Source organism: Erithacus rubecula, assembly GCF_903797595.1.
Source record: "Erithacus rubecula genome assembly, chromosome: 3".
Classification (NCBI taxonomy): domain Eukaryota; kingdom Metazoa; phylum Chordata; class Aves; order Passeriformes; family Muscicapidae; genus Erithacus; species Erithacus rubecula.
The window spans coordinates 145,289,565-145,310,900 of NC_136689.1; the positions used below are offsets into that span (position 1 = coordinate 145,289,565).

The 21,336-nt window shown below is 39.9% G+C and overlaps 1 protein-coding gene across 1 annotated transcript; it reads left to right on the forward strand.

The window, feature by feature from the left end:
- Window positions 1–3,583: 3,583 nt before the first annotated feature.
- OC90 (otoconin 90) lies at window positions 3,584–18,963 on the forward strand. The gene is made up of 10 exons (XM_079299574.1): window positions 3,584–4,480; window positions 6,762–6,874; window positions 7,588–7,716; window positions 9,554–9,610; window positions 12,462–12,512; window positions 14,762–14,911; window positions 15,266–15,355; window positions 16,927–17,113; window positions 18,059–18,165; window positions 18,645–18,963. Exons 1-10 carry the CDS (start codon window positions 4,287–4,289, stop codon window positions 18,953–18,955), a joined length of 1,389 nt encoding a protein of 462 aa, XP_079155700.1. The 5' UTR covers window positions 3,584–4,286; the 3' UTR covers window positions 18,956–18,963.
- The last annotated feature ends 2,373 nt before the right edge of the window (window positions 18,964–21,336 follow it).

Sequence of the window (21,336 nt, forward strand, 5' to 3'; positions counted from 1 at the left end):
ATTTGAAGTATGAGCATTTGGAAACAATCTCTTAGAAACACATCTCCTCTCCTCAAATTTTAGTGTTCAATACACAAATGCACTTGAAGGTGTTTCTTTATGAAATACTTACAAAATATTTTTCTCAGGACTTGTAGTGAAGCAACAAAACATGTAGTGTGGTTTAAAATACAACAAAAAAATTGCAACTTCTTTTTGCTAACATTTTGTCCTTATTTAAGTCATAAAGACTCCAAATTCATACATTTCATAAAAAGAGATTCGACTTATTAAATACATTTGTAATGTCTTAATTGTCCAAACCATTCATTACATTCTGAAATACAGCCCATGTCCTCCTCTTTTGAATTTTAGGATGAATAGGGATCTTTCTTCATTTAACTCTTTAGATTTTATTGTCATGAGTGAATGAACTTCCCAGCATCAGGGATGGGCAAACATCTCAAATTTCTGCAGTCTCTGCACTGTGTAGGAATGTCAGTAAGATGATGTGCAAGCGAAGAGAAGGACTCTTAGAAAGTCTATCACCATTTCTGGTTAATCCATAGGGATATTTCTAAAGGGAAGAGAAAACTCAGCATCCAGCATACAAAAATTCTTCACTGACCTTCATCAGCTTCACCAGTTGCTTCTCTTCTGAGGGGTTGCTTACATTGCAATTCAAAAAAGAAACAGGTCTAACACAAAACATATAAGCTAAAATGATGAAGCTGAACCTTAAGGCTCCTACTATGTAGAAAGAAATAAGAGAGAATGTTCACATTTCCCACTGCAGTAACTGTGGAATGCCAAAACACCTGCAATATTTGTTTATTTTAAAAAAATATTTTTTTTATATTGATAGTGCACTCAAAAATATCTGCACATTTGTACATTTTGCTGACAAAACATTTGAAGACAAATTCCCCCAAACTTTAAAAGGCTGTGAACAGTGTTTGGATTCTTTCCCCCTAGCCAAATACAATCAGAACATGAAGATTTAAAGTCTTACCATGTTTAGGTTTGGGGAGGATTATTGATGAATATTTCTGTGGGATTTATTCTGCTCATCTCTGCTTTGAGATTGAAGCAAATATCTGTGCATGAAACAGCATCTTTGAGAAGAACTGATGTGATTTACCTTGAATAAATCAAATAGTTTGGGTTTGCTGCACCCTGACTTTTTCTGGCACAGTCAAGATTTTTGCTTCCCAAGGATTATAATGAGTACATCCATGCCCTGCATTAGGACATTTTAGTGAGCCATGGCTGAAAAAGACAACTGAGGGTGCAATAATGTTTTTTGATGGGATTTTTTTGGACAAAATTTCAGAAAACTGTTGTCAGGTGGGAAAATCACATATGCAGTCCAGAAACAACTTTATATGTAACTGAACATCAAAAGAAATTCCATGGATAAGGTGCACAATGGGAAAACCCAAGAGCTGATGTATCATACAAGTCTTCTCAAAATGTACTGAAATTTTCAACAGGTTTTAAAGAGAGATAAGACAAGTTGGCATCCCCAGGGTTTTCTGGAGGATTGATTTTTGTAGTGAAAACTTCCACTGCTTCTATAGAGAATAGCATAAAAACAGTAGTTCCAAATGCATGATACCAAAACAGGAGATTACTCCAGAAAGTATTTTCTCCTTGTTCCTCCCCACCCCAATTTAAACAAAAGTAAGCAATCTTGTTAGCAAACATTGATTCATTGATCTCGACTTGGTGACAATTAGAAGTATTTTTGTCTGTAATGAGAGGATTAGAAGAGCCAATGATTTACCAAATTGCTGAGCAGACATTCCTCTCCAGAGGGATTTCAAACATTTATGTGTTAATTGGGTGTACACTGTTCAGTTTGCTCAGAAGAACTAATTGCAAGTGAAGGATAGTGGAGCAATCACAGCTTCCAGCCCCCCTGGAGCATGGCTTTGTCAATTTTCTCCTCTGATGCATTTCAACTCTATGGGATTTGGATTTTCATTTTCCAAACATTTTGCTGAAAGGACCAAATGATAAATGGCTGTTCATCAATACTTTAGTATTGAGTATTAGTTTGAGTCGTGGTGTTCTGCAGTGGCTCCAGCTGCACTTGACAGAACCTGGGCCAGGTCATTGCAGAGGAAATACAGGGTTTAAGCCAGAAAATAAAGGTTAGTTTTTCTTTAGCAAGCATGTATATATATATATATATATATATATATATATATATATATATATATATACACACACATATATTTGTAGATAGCATTAAATGCTGGTTTTTGCAAGGCATGCCATTATTTCACCTGAAGCTGAATTCCTCATGGTCATGAAGTTTTCAAAAGACTTGTTCTGTGAAAAGATCAGCCTTTATTGGGAGACTTTTTCTGGTTTGTGGAAAGCAATCTGCTCCCCTTAGTCCTCTGCAGAGAGGGACACTTCTGATGGATTACTCTTTATCTAAAAGCTTCTCATTGTGACCAAGAATTTCAGGAAAAAAAAATAATACTAGAGGAAGCACCTTTTTCTGACTCACTCAATCCTCAATCCTATATCCATATTCTGCAACTGACCTTGAGAAATTAATTGCTGGGATCATATGACTGTTACCATGAAAATCTTGTTCACACCACAAAAGTTGTGGACATGCTGAGAAGGCACTTATATATGATCAGAAAAAAAAAAAATCCTATTTTTCTAATCCTTTGCTAAATACAGAGTTAAGCCTCCTATCTAAAAGCCCCATTACCCTTTTTTACTCTTTTGCACCTATATTTATTGCAGGAAAATGTAACAGATGAGCAAGACAACTGTCAGCTCTTTCCCACAATTTTTATAAAGAAAAAGGACAGCTTTCCTAATGCCACTTATTCTGAGACATAAATTATGCCATGAATTTGAAATTATGGACTTTTTTGTTTTAAGTATCTTTATTCTTGAGACAGTAAATACCCTTTACTTACTAAATTTTTTAAAAAAGCCAAGGTTAGATAAATCCCAAGTAATGCACTGCCTTCTGAAATCATGCAGAGGTAAACAACAGATCAAAAACCGGGAAGGGAGAGAATATTACATTTTACTCTAATTCAGGACTTGGCCAACACAAAAAAAAAATGAAGTGTTGAAAATACTCCAAATCTACCATGTCATCTTCAAAAGGAAGAGGAGATAATTAATTTAAAATATAAAGAGTTATAGGAAGAGAGACAATGAGCCAATAAGGCAATAGCCAAGATGGACTCAGAAAAAACAAAGCACTTCAAATAACCCTGCTAAATAACTCATTATAGCACAGGTTGCAGAGTATTTGGGACATAGGTGAGCACTAAATAAATTTTATATAATTCTACTAATTTGTCCCAGTAAGGGGACAAATGTTCAGATGAAACCAGGAAGACAAGGGTTAGCTCATCCTCAGCAGCAATAGCTGTTTAACAGAGAATGGGTTTTGAGCTAAAGTGGATGTGAATTACCAATAGACACCAGTACACACCAGTACACACCAGGACACACCAGTACACACCAGTACAATTGTGGCCTTCCCAGGGTGGGGTGGAGCTGAGCAAGTACTTCATGTCTTTGATAATTTGGCTTACCAGTATAGGAAGATATTCAGAATGTCATAATGAAATATATGTTGCTGATTTGTTGTGATCTTTTGGGATTTGTTTTTTTTGGCACTTATTTTTTTTTCTTTTTTTACTTTTAAATCTTTCTCTTCTCAAATTTATTTGCTGAGGTAGGTGGCCAAGAACTGGAGCCGCCAGCATTCCTGCCAGAGCTGCTTAACACACCTGAAAGAATCTTAAGTAAGAAAGGTTTAAGCTTTACTTTCTGCAATATTGCATGGCAGTGGGAATCCTTGTACTGCAGAAGCACCACAGGGAAGTGTGAGCAAATAGCTAGGAACTCATCCCAAAGTGGCTTAATAACTGAAGTGAGACCAGGGGAAGTCTGGGGACAGTTATTGTCATTTATTTTTTTAAAGTAAGCATGGTCTGTTTATTTTTTCATTTAGACAATGCCACACTCTTCAACGGAGTCTTTCAAAATGTGGAAAGTGTTGCATTATTTTTTGGTACGTACCTGCTCCAGCTGTACTTGAGCACTGAACAGAAATCCTGTGGGTTTGTTTTTATATATTTACTAAGATGAAACAGGGATCTTTGTGCAGACAGATCTCCCCAAAAACCCCTGTAACACTAAACACTGCTGAGTGTCAAGCACTGCCCAATGTCCCTGCCTTGTCTGGGCTCCGTGTTCATGCAAACATCATCTGTGTGTGACCCACACCTGCCTAACCTCCCCTTACCAGGTGTTTCATGGCTGCTCTCTTTCCAGACTGTCTGGGCTCTCACTTCACCTGGATACAGTCCATCTTCACTAACTTCCCTGCCCTTCTCAACTTTGTGAACAAAATGAAGTGTGTTACTGGGTTTTGTCCCAGGGATTTTGAAGACTACGGTTGCTCTTGCCGGTTTGAGATGGAAGGGCTCCCCGTGGATGAAGCTGATGAGTAAGTCATGTCCATGAGATATTTTCTATCCTGACTGGCAATAAATACCCTCATGGCCTGATTAGCCAAAGTATAACACCTGTATAAATGATGTAAAAGCACTAATAAAAAGATAGATGTATTTGGGTATAAATAAGACCCACAACATCTGTCTCTAGTGAGAGAAAATATAACTTCAGGCCAGGACAATCAAATAGTTGTTCAATTTTATCAGCAGGAGATGTGAAAGGAAATTCAAAGAGAATCAAGATACATCCATGTCTGTGAAGAAAATGAGTTTTCCAACAATGTAATGTATTAATTCCCTGAGTGAAGACAGCAATGGCTCAGAAAGGGCTAAGCCTATAGATAGGTGGAAATTAATCCATCCACTCTGCAGCATGGGATGGCTGGGAAAATGGAGATCTAACCCTGCTATTGGAAAAAAGCCATGGGACTTCTCTGTAAAAGCTTTTCTGAACAATTTTGATGACATCTTGAAACAGGAGCTTGAGTCAGTTCAATGGATTGATACCCAAGAGCTGAGCACCTGGGCTTTTGCTTCACTCAGCTTCATTTTAATGCAGAGCAGCACAAACCCAGAAAGTGCAGAAACATCCATCAGCAGGTTTGTCCTGAGAGTCACCCACACAGCCAGTTTGTATTTACAAATTGTTTTGCAGCCCTGGGGTGAGGTTTCCCTATCAGCACAGAATTCCTACTGCTGTGTGCAGCAAACAGAGACTGATTATTGCTTTGCCACTGACAGAGATGAGCTCTTGGTTCAAGGGAGCCTCCAAACCAGTGGCTTGCACGTCTTTCCCAGGGACAGTTCTCATAGTGTTGCAATTTTTTTCACTGATTTTATTCCTTAGAAACTACTTTTTACAAATCTTGGGGCTTTTCTGTGCCATCTCTGCTCCACAGAAAAGGGCTCAGTGCCTCACAGCAGGTTTTTAAGGCATTGGAAAGTACTAGTGCCTGTAAGACCAACCTTTTCCCATTTCCCAGAGCAGCTCATTGTCATACCTAAACTAAAAGCCAAGTTTGCCTTCACAGACCTTGTGAAAGAGAAGCAGGCCCAGAAAGTAATTCATATCTTAAAATGTCCTGCTTGCAAAGGGAAATTAAGAAATTTTTTGATTAACTGTTGCAGCAAATGTTGATGTAATTATGTATCTCTAAACAAACAAGAAGTGCAGAGAGTTGTGTTAGACTTTATGCTCTTAGAGGAGCTTTCAGATGCTAATACCTCACTAGACATCAGGTAGAGTCAGGAAAGTGTTGAGACATCCCCAGTTAGGTGTTCAAAACCCTGTTCCTGATGGAGCTCACAGATTTCAGCCTCATCTCTGGAACAAGGCACAGTAGAATTTGTGGTGCAGAGGAGCCATCAGGCCTTTCTGCTGAATGCTATTTGCCCTCACTTTTTTTTTGCATGCATTCCCTTGGACTCCTTCTCTGGTTGTGAAGACAAATTAAATATTGTGATCATTATTTATTAAGACAGTCAGTGATTTTAAATATTAAATTCTTTCCAAATGTAGGAGGTGGAAAAGTGCCTGTGTAGCCCAGAAGAGCTTCCTAAAAGGGAGCCTGGCAAGGAGCAGGTGTCAGCCTTCCTGGCAGCAGATGCTGGGTTTGGATGTTTGTGTTATCCTTGCCTTCAGCATTGTCCAATATTGATGCAAGTCAATAACAGAGCTGTGTTTTGAGTCAATTTCTCTGAAATGAGGTATTAAAATCTGAATCTAAGAGCAAGACCCTTTAATCTATGTAACAATTTTACCTGGGTTAAACAATGACAGTTTCATTGGTTTTCATTTACAGCTGATGTCAGTGCACAGAGATGTTGTGTAGATGATTTATCTGTACAAAGAGCTGAAGAGAGAAGTGAAGAAGAACTTGTTGGTTCAGCTGATTTTTTTTATTCCTGTTCAAAGCTTAAGTGGCCCTGTAGGCAATTTGATGTTGGTAGGACAGCAGGAGTGCAGGAAAACACAAGGTTTCTGACTGCCTATGTTGTATAGTGGCAGGAGAAAACTTTTATTCCAGTGTGAGAAAAATATTTTGTGGCTCTTTCCCATGGCTAAATGATGCATTTCAGTTGTGATTGTTGGATAGAAGTACAAAAAAATAGAGGATAAAATCGTGTGTATTTATAGAGTCTCAGTGAGACACAGGAATTCACATTGCAGAGCCATTAACCCTCCATTTGTAGTTCTCCAAATCCAGAGGGAGAAAGGCTGGAGCAGGACTGGCTCCAAGTTAAGACAGCTCTTTGTGTTATCTCCTTTTTAAGATGCTGTTTTCAGCACCGCAAATGCTACGAGGAGGCGCTGGAGATGGAGTGCACGTGGGACCCATCAAAGATTGCTGCAGATGTCAGCTGCTCCACTAAAAACCTGACCTGTGGTGAGACTGATCTGTCAAAAGAGCTTAGCACTGGAGCCTCACTGCAACCAGTTCATTCTGGTCTACCTCCCAAAAGTCACAGACAAATCAATCAGAAACCACCTCCACTTCCCAGAGCTCCCCCAACAGGCAGCCTCTTCCTGGGGTTTCCCTTACTTTGCAGGACCACAAAGACTTGCTTGAGATGTATCCACACATCAGAAATACAACAGATGTTGAGGAGAGACCTGAAAAACAATCTTCTTCTGAGGCATCAAGGCCTGATTTTTCTGCACTTTGAGGGATTGAACTCTTTGTTCAGAGGGTCACACACACTCCTCAGCTCCAGCACTATCACCAGTGAGGGCAGAGATTGTGTAACAGGAGCAATTCCATGCAATGCTGCTACAGGCCTGGCAAGAGTGCAGTGGGGTTCTTTAATGCCTAATAACACGTAATATAATTTTTTGTAAGTATTGGCTCTCAGAAAAGACCATGCTAGAACATGGTTTGAGGATACCAACAAAGAGGAGCAGAATCCCCAAACTAATACCCTCACATCCCATTTAAGCAACAACCTGATCCAATTTCCATTTCTTTTTTTCAAATTAAAACCATTTTTGCACAGTATAAACAGGTTTGCACTAACAAAATATAGACACAAACCTTACAGGGAGGAAAAAACAGGTGGAAAAGATTTTTCAATATTGCCTTGTTTGGAATTTTATTTGCAGAGTCTGTGGATCCCTGTGAACTGTTCCTCTGCACCTGTGACAAAGATGCCATTGAATGCTTGCTGAATGCACAGATTAACTCCTCCTTGAATGGGCTGGATGTCTCCTCCTGCCCATCTCCAGTTACAGGTAACAACAGGGATCTGATTGACTGCCCCTTCCTGCCAGATTTTCTGCTGGCATCAAATGTGACCCAGCGAGAATGAAGCAGGAGCTGGGTGCTTTCCTGCCATAAATCTGGTCTCTGTTTCATGTGTCCTGTCCATTTACTGCTACTTGGGTGAACACCAGGAGACAAGGTGGTGGCAGACTGATTGCTGTCCTGGAGCAGGGCCAGGAGAGATGGGGAAAGGGGCTGGAGCCCATGAGGAAACAGGAGAAGGCTTGGGGGAGATCTTTTTGCTCTTCTCAATACCAAGTGGGGTGTGGAGAGAAGATGGAGCCAGACTCTTCCTGAAGGTGCAGAGAGACAGGAAAAGAGGCAAGGAACACAACTGCAAGAGGGAAATTCCAGTTAGATGTGAATTTTTTTTCTTCAGGAAGGTCTGTCACCTGGAATGAATGAGTGATGCTTGTGACGAGGTCACTAACAGGAAATGCTGAAAATATTGCTAACCTAAATCTTCCCTTCAACCATTCACAAACTGTGTGGAAAAACAAAAAATAGGCTTACTCTGTTCAGTTACTTGGTTTCTATTCTGGAAGGAAAAATCCCTGCTATGGATGAAGGGGATGTTTATCCCCATGCTCACACACTGATCCATGCTCTGTAGCTGAAATTACAGCCTGGCAAGACCAAATGCCTGCCCTGGGAGCAGGCCTGGATTAAAAACTTCATTCATATGGACAGCAATCAGAGCATGGCAGGACCTCTGGGCTCCCAAGCTGAGGGAGATGTGAAAAAGCAGGTTTAGCTTTCCTAATACTTTGGCTCACAGTCACAGCCTCCAGTGCTAAGGACAGACACACACACCTGCATCACACCCTGGATGTGTGCATGCCTTCCTGAATGCATAAGGGAAAAGAAAATGCCCCAGGAAGGTTTGCAACAAAGCCAGGTGGTTGTCTTTTTTAAAGACAGTAATGTTTCACTGGGATCAGATGTCTCTAATGTACAGTCTGGTACATCCAACACACTAAAAATAAAGGGGAAATTGGTGCTAACAGGAAGATCATGCTGATTTTGTCACTGCTGATAAAGATAAATTGAAGTTTAGTTCACTGGATGCCTCTGCTAATTTTAGGTTCTTGATTATATTTCTTGATGGGGAAAAAAAAAGCAACTTTGAATGAAACATTTTCATTTAATGTTCACTCATGTTATGAACCTTCTGTGTAGCTGCTTGGTCCAGTTTTGAATTTGGAAAAAAACAAACCCCTATCTGATGAATCCATAGGCAAAGGATTTTGGTAAGTTGTTCATTACAGAGAAAAAAAAAAAGAGTGAAATGGGCATGTATTTGACTAAATCTTTGATTTAATAGGAATATATTCAATGGACTCCTGATTTGTACTATTCATATCAAATAATGAAAAAATCTCCTCACACTTTATTAGAGACTTTTCTCTTTCAGAAACAACCAGCAAAAGAGAGCTGACAATACACCACATGGAGGGTAGGTCACTTCTGTAATTCCTTGTCTGAAATGTATTAAATTGAGACCAACCTATACTCAGAAAAATAAGCTGCAGAAATGGGAATTTAAAGAATGCTGACTGCTAGCCAATTCCTCTTGTTAGGGTTGAAACTTCTTGGGTTTATATTTTTTATTATTATACTGCATGTAGCTCAATAGAATTTAGTATCAGCAGGGTATAAATAGCAAAGCAATATTTTAATACTGTTGCTGTAAGCATATTACTATTTAGAAATAAGTTCCCTTTTGATGACTCTGATCATGTTATTCCATGGTGCAAAGGAGCACCTAAGCCATGAGTTTCTGGAATAAAACTTTTTTTTTTGCAGAGTTGGTTTATCAAGGGACTGATGAAACACAGGCTGTGACTGCATCTGTGGAAGAAGGTTTGTGACAGAGTGAAAAAAGTCCTGCTTTCACCTTCACCATGTTTGCTTTCTTTCTGACCTTCTAGAAAGACTGATGTAAAATTAGGTGTAATGTTTTGGTGATGGAGTTCAAGATTGAATGGGAAGATGCAATTTTTCAATTTGTGCATGTAATATGTTTAATTGGTGTTTACAGTACAAGGGCTGAGAATGAACATTACAGCAAAAGCTGTTTTCATCAAAACAGCCTTTTTTCTCTGGGAATTCAGGTTGGAGCAGGTGAGCTGTTTGGCAGAGATTCCCTCTGTGGGTGCCAACCACTGGACCCATAGCCAATTGCATACTTCTTGTCTTTAAAAGATACTGAATTAATTAAGATCAAGCAGTAGCACAAGGAAATTCTGAGAATGGTTTGTGCCAAAGGCCACCTGATTTATTTACTTGTAATGAAAAGATCCATCCTCACAAGACCAAGTGGTTCTTACAAGAGTCTTTTTTTTTTTTTTTTTTCTAAAATCAATGGTTGTCTTATGAGGAGTGGGTACTTGCAAAACCTCACTGCTGCAGAAGCACCCAAAGGCCTTGGTAGCTCTGAGAGGGGACCTTGTATGAGAGGGCCAAGATATGAAGTAGAGAGGGCAACCAGTCTTGGACTATTACCCAGTTCAGCTGCTGCACTCTTTTTTTGTGGCTCCATCACAAGCAAAGGCACACTGCTGTTATGGGAGGAGTGGCATCAGAGCTGTTTGGAAAATGGACTGGGGTGCTGGTCCACAGTTGCCTCAATAGGAGCCAGAGTGTGCCCAGGTGGCCCAGAAGGCCAATGGCAGCAATAGTGTGACCAGCAGGACCAGGGCAGTGATCACTCCTCTGCATCATCAGGCTGCACTTCAAGTGCTGTGCTCTGTTCCAGGTCCCTCATTTTAAAAAGAACATGGAGTGTGTCCAGAAAAGGGCAAGAATGCTCGTGAGAGGGCTAGAGAACATTTCTTATGAGGAGTGGCTGAGGCAGATGGGTTTGTTCAGTCTCCAGAAGAGCAGGCTCAGGGAGACCTCACTGCTCTCTACAGCCACCTGACAGGGGTGTAGTGACATGAGGGTTGATCTCTACTGTGCCTGCAGGGAAACAATCAGAGAAAATGTTCTTAAGATGAGACAGGGGAGGTCCAGATTAGATATTAGAAAGATTTTTTTTCACTGTTCAGGTGCTCAGACATTGGAATAGGCTGCCCAGGGAGGTGGTGGAGTCACCACCCCTGGAGGTGTTGAAGAGATGTCTGGATCTAGTGCTGAGTGATGTGGTTCAGGGGTTACAGGGACAGTGCTGGGCTCACAGCTGGATGGGGTCATCTGAAGGTCTCTTCCTATCTTAACAATTCTATGATTCTCAGTTCACAGACCCCATATACCCCATATCTGCCAAGCACACAAGCAACATGCACTAGATGTGTGCAACCAGGCCACAGCTTAACCCAGAAAATCTCAGAGTAGTTTGTTTTGAAAGGGACCTTAAAAATAATCTCATTCCAAACCTCCTGCTGTGGGCAGGGACATTTTCCACTGGACCAGCTTGCATGGGGAGAGGTGGAAAGCTGGATTTTTTTGAGAACCTAAGAACCTGATTTCAAGCTTTAGTATGCTCGTCTGTATGTGCCATTGTCCCAAGTATGAATCTGGAATAATGAAAAGCACATGGAATTTTTTTCCTTTTTTTTTTTCCTTTTTAATGTTTCTGATATTTAAAGATTTGTGGGTTTATTTGTTAGTTTTTTTTTTTTTGGTTTTTTATTTTTAAATAGCAGAATATGCACAAGTGTAGGTCCCTGAAATGGCTTTATGCTGAATAGAAGTGCTGGCTGTTCCTTCATATCTCTCCTGTATTAGCAAAGTAGTTTTTTACCATATTTTTCATTCTCACCTAGCAGCAGTGTTAATTCACGTTTTTCCATCTGCTTCTGGGACACTTTGTAATAGAAAGCAGAACTCCTGAAGGAATGAGAGCATCTGTATTTGCACTTCTGTGGCAATCTTCTACTTCCTGAAGAAACAACTGCTCCTGCTCCTTAATGAGGCACAGTCCATCATATGGTTCCAAGTATTGCCAAGGAATAAAAACCTGTATTAGGAATTTTAGGAAGATAAAAAGAACGGAGAAAACATTCCTAATCAATCTTTGAAGGAAACATTTGGAGAACCACTTACTATTTAACTAGTTCTCTCCCTGTTTAAGCCCAAAGAAGCTTTGACATTGACAACTGTGGAAGCTCCATTAACCAAAACTAGGTATTACTGAGAAACTCATTCAAAGACAAACAATTCTTCACATCACAAAATCCCAACACAGAAAAATGTGGAGATGATTTTTTAGATCATTTGATGTTATGTTTATAATTTATCAAAAGGTAGCTGAGAGAATAATTTTATCAGATAAGGAAATAAATTAGAGGTTAGGAGCTATTTGGACTTATGGCTGCCCATTCACACCTGACTTTCAGTGCAGGCAAACACAAGTGTTCACAAGGAATGTGGCATCCTTCTATGCACAACACTGGGATACCAGACCTAATCCTGTTTAGTCTATTTGTCTGTCAAATGGACTAAATATTGGATTTCCTAATTCAGTCATATTTATGCTGCTTCTTTCATGGAATCAAAAAATCCCGTGTTAGTGCTAAGGACATTATTCACATGCAGTGAGATTAATTTATCAGTATCACTTTGTCTGTAACTAGTGAGAAGAACAGGGAAATGTCTATCCATGATACGTCTGAATTTTCCTGTTGTCAGAAAAAGCTCTTCTCAGCAGCCTGACTGTTCATAACAGTGCTGGCAATGTGTTTCCTGAGCTTATATTTTCTATTTTCAACAGTGGTTTCCTTTAAGCCCCGTGACATAGTCCTGGGAACTTCCAAAGCCAGAGGTAAGAGTCATTAAACATTTGTTGACAAATTTGGCACTCTTGACTCCAGGTGAAGATAGATTTTAATTTATGAAGCTCTATAGTGTCACAGTCAAAAATCTTTAGCACAGGATTTCTGGATAATATTTCTTTTGCTGACTTGCACACCTGTCAGCAAAACACTTAGCTTCTCCTAATTACCATCCTTATAAATCCAGGCTGTTTGGTTAAGCTTTATAATGCTTTAAGTAATTTCAGAAATGCATGGCAGAAATTCAGCTGGCAGGTCACTACCACGATGCCTCTGTTTTTTGTACAGTTACTTCAAGGGACCACAGAGGCACAGCTCCTGCTCCCCCCATCCTCTCAACAGAAGGTCAGTGACCCTCAGTTTTCCTCTTTCTTTGACTGATACAGTAATTCATCATCTAAAAGTGTCACAGTTAAAATTCTGTGCATGGTAGCAACAGAGCTGCTGGAGAATCAAATTTAGATCAGGGTCAGATAGCAGATACACAGACAATAAAACCTGGCTGAGAAGCATTAGCTGTTCCTTGCCTCCAGCCACTCATTTGCACTCCTCATCCAAGTATTTCTGGAAGCCTCTTCACATAAGGCTTTATGACATAATGGTTGTTTCTGTAAATTACATTCTCAGCATCTGCTGCCAGAAGGGTTCATTTTGATTTTGCCTCCTCCTTTATTATAGACAATTTGATAGAACTCTCTCCCAATCTAAAACTTGTTCCAGCTTTCACAGGCATCCATGCTTTGAGCACAGCCTCACCAGTAGGTACAGCTGAAAATGGAGCACCTTGGTAGATCTGGAAGTTTCCTGTGACCCCTTTTGTTGTAGAAAGGAGTATCCAGGCAGGCTGAAATCCACCAGAAAAATGTCAGTGAAAACTGCATAAGGAGAGGAGAAAGCAGTCATTTTTTGGGTCTGACTACACCATCTAACAATATCCCTATGTCCCACCTCAATGAATTCAGCATTACTGGACTAAGCACTGGTCAACATCTCTAAATGCTCTCCTACATTAAATTGAATGTATCAGAAAATCTGTGTATTGTGTTGCAGGCCTGCATGGCCCCCAGGAGATTATTTGTGATAATCTGTTCTTAGTTAAGTGCAGAATTTCCCAAACTCTGGTTTTATTTTTTTACCTCTAGTAGGAATCACTTCCATTTCAACATTCCACTGCCAAACAAAGTGGCATAAAATGTGCACCTTGCTGAGCTATCAAAAGCAGTGTGTGACTATTGATCCCTTTCTGACACCTTGCATGGGCTTTGTTGTGTTCTTAGCAGTACTTTTATTTATTTTAATCTATTTTTTTATCCTGTGACAGGTTATTTCCAACACATACTATAACTAGAACATCAGAAGGACAAGCTTAATGAATTTGAGTTTAGTCCAATTAATAAATTCAGCTAAAGAATTCAAAAGGAAAGCTTTAAAAGTATGAAAATACATGCTCATTAGTATTTTCAAAGTATTTATTTTGTGAAATGCCACATTGTTCATATTGGCATTAAGAAAAAATGAGACCACTTAATAATAGTGTTTTCATTTACAAATTATTTTATATATAAGAAGGTTTAAAAAGTAAGAAAAATATTTAAGTACCTCTAAATTCAACAAAACATTCCTGATCAACAATAAAGATAATCTAAAAACAAAACTTAATTTTAGGGATGAAGAATCTCCTGCAAACAATTATTTGTCAATTTATTTTCCCATTAATATTTCCTTGGGGTTATAACCCTTCAGTCACCCAGGTCTGCATCAGTCAAATAATTTCCTCCTTTTACTGATGTTTCCTCCTTTCACTGATGTTACTCTCAGTTTTAGAAATTTCAGGTGGATAACCTTTAAAGCAATTTACTTAGCAAATGACATCTCATGACATCTCACCTGTACTTTATCTCTCAGTGCAGCTGACTAAGCAGCAAACAGTATGATTTTCAGCACCTGGCACAGCTCTTTGTCTCAGTACATAAAGAACTAAAAAATAAAAAATAAAAAAATCAGCAGTTAAACTGTTCATAGTTAACCACAGGTCTTTCTTCTGAAAGGCAAGAGATGTGAATAAATGATCAGTGTGGACACTCAGCTTTTCCAATTTTCCTCTTAGATATTCCTTCTCTATGACCATCAATTCACACTCGTTCTGCCTGAGGATATTACTCTCACCAACTATCTAAAATTAAAATCTTACTGTTTATTTTCTGTTTCTTCTTCTGCTTTCTTTTTTCTGCTTATTCAGAAGAAGATGGATTTATGGAAGCTTTGGGCCCAGTGGAAGAGATAACCACCTCCCCAGTCTCATTCCCAGGAGACAGCAACTCAATGCAAGTCAAAATTGTCCCCACCAACAAGAGTCCTGCAGGCACACCTGCAAGGACAAAAGGAAAAGGCAAGTGAAAAATGAGTTACACCTTTTATAATTTAGAGAACTCACCTATTTCTGTTCCCAGCTATCTGAGGAGTCAGCACTTTTCATGGATATGCAGAATGAAACTATTTTGTTACTTAAATCTGGAGTTCACATACAGGATGTATAACATTGACTGTCCTGGAAAGGTCAACTCACTGCCACCTGACAAGGAAACCTTAACTAACCAGAAATAAACAGCCTCCCACTAAGAATTAACAAATTTTAGAAATTTGCAGTTGATAATAGTTTAGAATATGTACTTTTTGGACACACTCCTGAAAGAAGAGTTTATTCTACCTTCACAAGTTTAATCTATGCATTTGTCATGTCCAGAGACAGGCCCTGCAAGGGGTGGCCTGAGCACAGCTTCCTCTGGAATGGCTCTGGACCTGGGACTGTCTGAGAGGGGACCTGCAGGAAAAGGTAAATAAAGAGGTTTTTCCCCATTACATCTGATTAAATATTCAGCAACCTCTTTATTAAAAGCAGGTATGTATTACATATAAAATAATAGTTATTTTAAGCCAGTTAGATAAGCAAACATGTATTGGTATTTAGAAGAACAGGAGGTGGAGACATCTGCAAAAGCTTCCACCACTTTAACCACTTCTGCCAATATGCTGTCAGTCACACTTTAAAAACTACTTACTATTAACTTGTAAGTTCACTTTTTTCATTTAGTGCAGTGACTGAAATGAGCTCAGGGAATGTTTCTCCCTGCTTTTGTTTGTTGGAAGTAATTTAATCTTTAAGTTACTTTGTTTTACAAGCAGCAGCAGCAATAGGAATTTTCCTGCTCTTTATTCTGACCTTTTGCCACAGTCTTGTCAGTCAGACTTTCTCTCACCATTTCTGAATCTGTTCCAATTCCTGCTCAGAGATTCTAAGACATTTCAGACCTGCCACAACTATAAATCCACACTCAAGGACTGTCCTATCCATCTTTTTAGGCTTCCCAAAGGACACAAGCAGTCCTGGAACTGGAAAAGAGCGGAAGAATCAACCCCATGTTTCACCAAACTGGAAAATTTGATTTTAAAATACCAGCTTTTAGAGGGCAGAGATCAATTGTCTGAACCTGTGGTTAATTCTGTGAATTAACATGAATGAGTCAAGACCCAAGGAGGTACAAGGGTAGAATTTCCTGTTGGAGAGAGTAACCCAGGACTGACCCTGACAGGAGCAGGGAAACAGTCTAGATCTGCAGAGGGGATTACTCATGGGATTACTCATGGGAGAAAGGAGGATACAGAGGGAACAGAAGCCCTCCCTCCATCCTTCCCTCCCTCCTTCTCCTGCAGTCCAACCATCAGCCCCTTCCATCCTTTCCCCAGCAAAGTCCCAAAAGAGGCCCCATTGATGTCTTCTACTGATATGGAACACTGTGTTCTTTCAAATCTTATGAATAATTACCACAATATCAGTTCTTCATGAGTAGAGGGAGCCACAGAGACAGTAGGATTGGGATTTGGTGATGCCAAAACCTCAGCAGCACAACAGCCATTATAATAGATCACTCCTGCATTTGGTCTAGGGGCACCATCACTCAAATTGAACTATATTTCAAATGAGAACAAAAAGTATGCTTTCCTTCAGCAAAACATGGTCATGGTCACAGCAATCACTGTGGAAGAACAAGAGGTTAGGACTGTATCTTCTAAACAACAAGACAGAAACCACTGAATAGTCAGCTGAGTTTAAATATTCCAAAAGAAAAATTTACTTATGAGAGATTACAAAGGACTGCTAAGTATACTCATTGCAGTCCAATTTGACTTGTATGTTTTATCTTCATAGGGATCTTTCTCCCCTTTAAATATTGCCTTGCCCTTTTGCTGTCTTGCTCATTCAGCAGTATTGTAAGAGCCATAATTCTTGGACTGAAGCAATAATTTAGAGAAGGTAAAATGTTGTCCTTCAAAGTTTCTGATAGCTCTGAAAACACTTTTATCTTCACAAGAGAGCCCTCAACCAGTGAAAACATGATGTACAACTTTGCTTTGTAGTGTGCGAGCGACTGACCTTTGTGCAAGAGAGAGGACGTGGAAGAGTGCAGAGGGAGCTGCCCCAGCTTGGAGAAATGCTGTTCTGTTTAACTGAGAGATGCCCAGAGGAATTTGAGTCTTATGGCTGCTATTGTGGCCAAGAGGGGAGAGGTGATCCCATCGATGCACTGGACAGGTGTGCCATTACTGTGGGTGTTATTGTGGTGCTCATGGACCAAGGAAGATCAGTACATCATTTTTGGGGCCTTGTGTAGTTAAGTAGCAGTAGTCAAGTCACATTTTGGGGGAAAAAATCCACTTAAATAAAACATGAAATACTTTAATGTGATAAATCCACATTCTAGTGTTGCTTCAATGTTTTGGAGAGGACTTACTAACTCAGTTTAAATAAGAAAGGAGAACAATGGGAGGTAAGCAGAGCAGAAGGAGTACATCAAATAGATGAGGATAAGGGTCACAATGAAACTTGGCTAAGAGGTGGCTTGGAAAGTGACTTATAAAGAGAAGAAATAACAGGGCACAGTGTCCTGTCAGAGTCAGTTCTGTCAGAGCTGCAGCCAAGAGCCAGCATGGCTGATGATGAGGGGCAACCCAGAGAATTCCACAAATAAAAGCAGCTCTGGAATTGTTGTATTTACAGCTAAAAATCCCTTTCTCTGTGGAAGTTTATAACAGTTGAGGCACATCAGTCTAAATAGAGAACTCACACACAAGCAAGACAGCCCACACATGAAAAACTGGATTACATGATGGCATGATCTGGGTGTCATGATGCAGTTTTCCAATTTCCAGCCAAGATTTGTATACTGGAAGACACTTCTCATGGCAAAAGAGGTCATGGTTACAATTGTAATTATGTGTCTGTCTTAAAACACACCCCTGTTAAACATATGACATGAAAGGAATTAAGAAGAGGAAAGTGAAAGTAGGAAAAAGTATAGGAAGAAAATAGGAACAGTTTGGGTTGGTTTTTGTTCTTCATAGGAAAAAATAATTCCAGGGTATGAAAACTAGAATTTTTTAGTTTTAATGGGCATTGAAAATAAAGACAGACACATAATTGTGAGTATTCAGTGATTCAGGAAGAATATTTTCCATTGACATCTACTGTTCATTTTAGATGCTGCTTCTCTCATCACTGCTGTATGGAGCAAGTGAAGAAACTTGGATGTAATGCAGAAAGAAATTTGAGATCTGAAGTTGTATGTTTTGATCACACACCAAAATGTAAGCTTGTGTGAGAGGAAATTCTCATGTCCTGATAACAGTGTATCAACATGATAGACTGAATGACACAGACAGAGCTGCTAGAGCTGAGTACGAAGACAGAAATATATAGTTGACAAAAAATTAGCCATGTTTACTATAAAACTGAACTTTTTTCCTAGTTGAGACAGAGATTATTACACTGCTGTGTATGTGACCAGGTCAGGCTGAGAAAATTCCATTCAGACATTTTATAATTGCAGACAGAATTCAGCTATTTGTGTATTTACATTCACAAATTCAACTAAAGCCAGTAGAACCTTCCACTGCCCAGCACTTTGGTGTCAGGCTTTTGTTTAGGTAATTAATGGTGACTTTGGAGACTAAAACTCACGGCAGATTTGAAAACTTTATTTTTAAAAGCTCATCTACCTGTGGCAAATTGTACATGAAGTAAGGTAAAGAGCTTTCAAACACTAATTGTGAAACTTGTCTCTCAGGCATTGGCTGGAGCACGTGCGAGAAGCTCCTCTGCGCCTGCGACAAGGCTGCGGCCGAGTGCATGGCTTCTGCCTTCTTCAACCAGAGCCTGAGGCTTCCCCACGGCCACCAGTGCCACCAGGAGAAGCTCTCCTGCCCAGGGGGCCCTGCTGAATGGCCTCCAGCAGGCACAGAAACAGGCACAGGGGGCTCCAGCTCTGAGGAGAGCAGTGAGGAGGAAGGAGCCCTGTGGAGAGGATTGCCCAGAGCCAGGAGAGGGACGCAGCATCACACGGGCAGCTCCAGAACCGTGGGACAGGAGGGCAGATAGCCACCCACCTCCAGCCACTGAGCCCTGCTCCTTACCCTCTACACACTGCCTCACACTCTCCAGCACACAAATGACATAATCATAGACTAGGATTAGGTGTTGGGCTGCATTAACTTCTTACTGTAGGGAGGTCAGCACTCTGGACCGTCTACCTAGGTCAGGTATTACCTTAAATAATTATCTGACAGTGTTCTATTAATTTCACTTGATTTTTTATGTAAAAACTGTTATGATCAGACTGACTTCTGTTAACTGTGCACTTGGTTCAGACTGGATCTTGCTGATGGTTGCCACGTTTTCCAGGTCTTTAATTAAACCAACCTGCAACTACTCCAACTTCTTTTGCAAACATTCTTCCTCTACTGAGTTTAGCAGGATACACCCAGAAGCAAAGCTTAATTAATTACAGGACAATAGTTCCTTTTTTCACTTCTATCTATAGCTATGTGTGACTCCTTTCTGAAGGCAACAGAAGGTCCAAAATGCTGGACAGACCTTCCTCTTAGGAGAAGTCTCTTCCCTCCCTGGGGCCCAAGTTAAGGACATGAGCAGGAAACTTCCCAGCCTGGTACAGCCCTTATATGTTACTCTTTATTGCTCTTCCACCTTGGGGGTGATGAAGTCACAACATGCAGTCCAAGGGTGATCAAGGGACTTCAGTGCCTTGGAATGGCTGGTCAGGAAATGTGGAGCACAGGTCATTTTTTCCCCTATCCTTGCAGGAACAGACAGACCCAGTCTAGCAATACTTAGCTCCATGGTTGGGGTCACAGCCAGAATTTGATTTTTCTTGGTAAGGGGATATCAGCACAACACCAGACCTGTTTGTGACAGATGGGATTCCTGCTTCTCACACAAGCAAGAGGGTCTTTGCTCATGAGCTATCAGGACATACTGACAGGCTTTAAAACAGACTTGAAGGGAGTGAGGCGTAGGATCAGGCAATGACAAACCTCTAAAGATCCCTCCCAACCTATTCTATTACTCACCAACACTTCCTAGAACAAAAAATGTTGCTACAAACCTCCCAGTGATTCAGCTGCTCTAAAAGGTCTGGATTTCTTCTCCATTATCTTGTTCTAGGGCTGAACTTAGTCACAAAGTATTCCTACAGACCTAAGACTCTGTATCCTCATGCTGGGTGCAGAGATGCTGCCCTTGTTCTTCCAGATCCTGCAGCAGTTCACTAAACCCCAGCATCTGATCCTGTGTGAACAGAACAGTGTGAAAAGAGCAGGTGAAAATTCCTGTGAATGTTCTTGGATGAGCAGTTTATGTTCTATAAACTTTTGGGTGGTGATATGTCCCCCTTCCTACATTAAAAGTGCAAAGGATTATTACAGTGCAAAAATGCCCCAAATAAACAAAGCCCTAAACAAACAAATAAAAAACCAAACACCGCCACCCCCCTGCAAAGTGCAAACAAACAAACAAACAAAAAAAATCCCACCACAAACTCCCAAAATAAACCCCAAAGGTACTCAGTCATATGAATCCCTCCAGATCCCAGTGGCAACATCATCAGCACTAGTGAAAAAACCAACAGAACAAAAATGCTTTCTTTAAGGGAAGGTAAAGAGGTCAGATAAGTGATGTGAGAAATTCTATTTGTAGACAAGATTTTAATTAATTCCCCCTTGATGCTGTACAGAAAAAGGACATCTCAGTACTGAAGCAAAATACTAAATGTGCAAAGTGGCCATTTTTGTCCTATGCTGAGGATGAGATCTGCATTACACTGCAACTTTTATCAAGTTTAATTATAGGGACAAAAAATTACATTTCACAGAATTTATAAATAAATACTGCAATGAGAGAGTTAGAGAAATAATGAGCTGAAATGTGGAAAACTGGCCTGTAAACAGGTGAATGAATTGCACTGCAGAGTAACAATAACATCAATTCATCTCTGACAAGAGTGGTGCTGTTGCTCTGAACACTGCACCTTAAAATAAACTCCCATTTCTTTCTGCTAATTATTACTACCTTCATGGTTATGCAAACATTCAATCAAAGATGCTGAATTTTCTGACTGCAGAGACAGAGATGTATCATTTAATCAGTCACGTAAAAAAGAAATTACAAAATAAATATGTTTTTTGTTCAGGCAGTGTTATCATTAACTCCTCTGAGTTTTTTTCCCCAGCATCTTTTATTTCAGGATGAGTTTAACACCCAAATTGTACCCTCATTACTACCATACGAATTGTGTTGATAAAGTGAAGTCCTAAAAAATCTAGTCATGATAAGCTAAATTTATTCATAATCAGAGATCAGTGCTAAAATTCAAAACAAAAAAATTTGCATAGCTGTTTTTCTTTCTTCTCTCATTCTCAGTCACTTTACACCATATTTTTCATAGATTTGGGGCACAGCTGGCC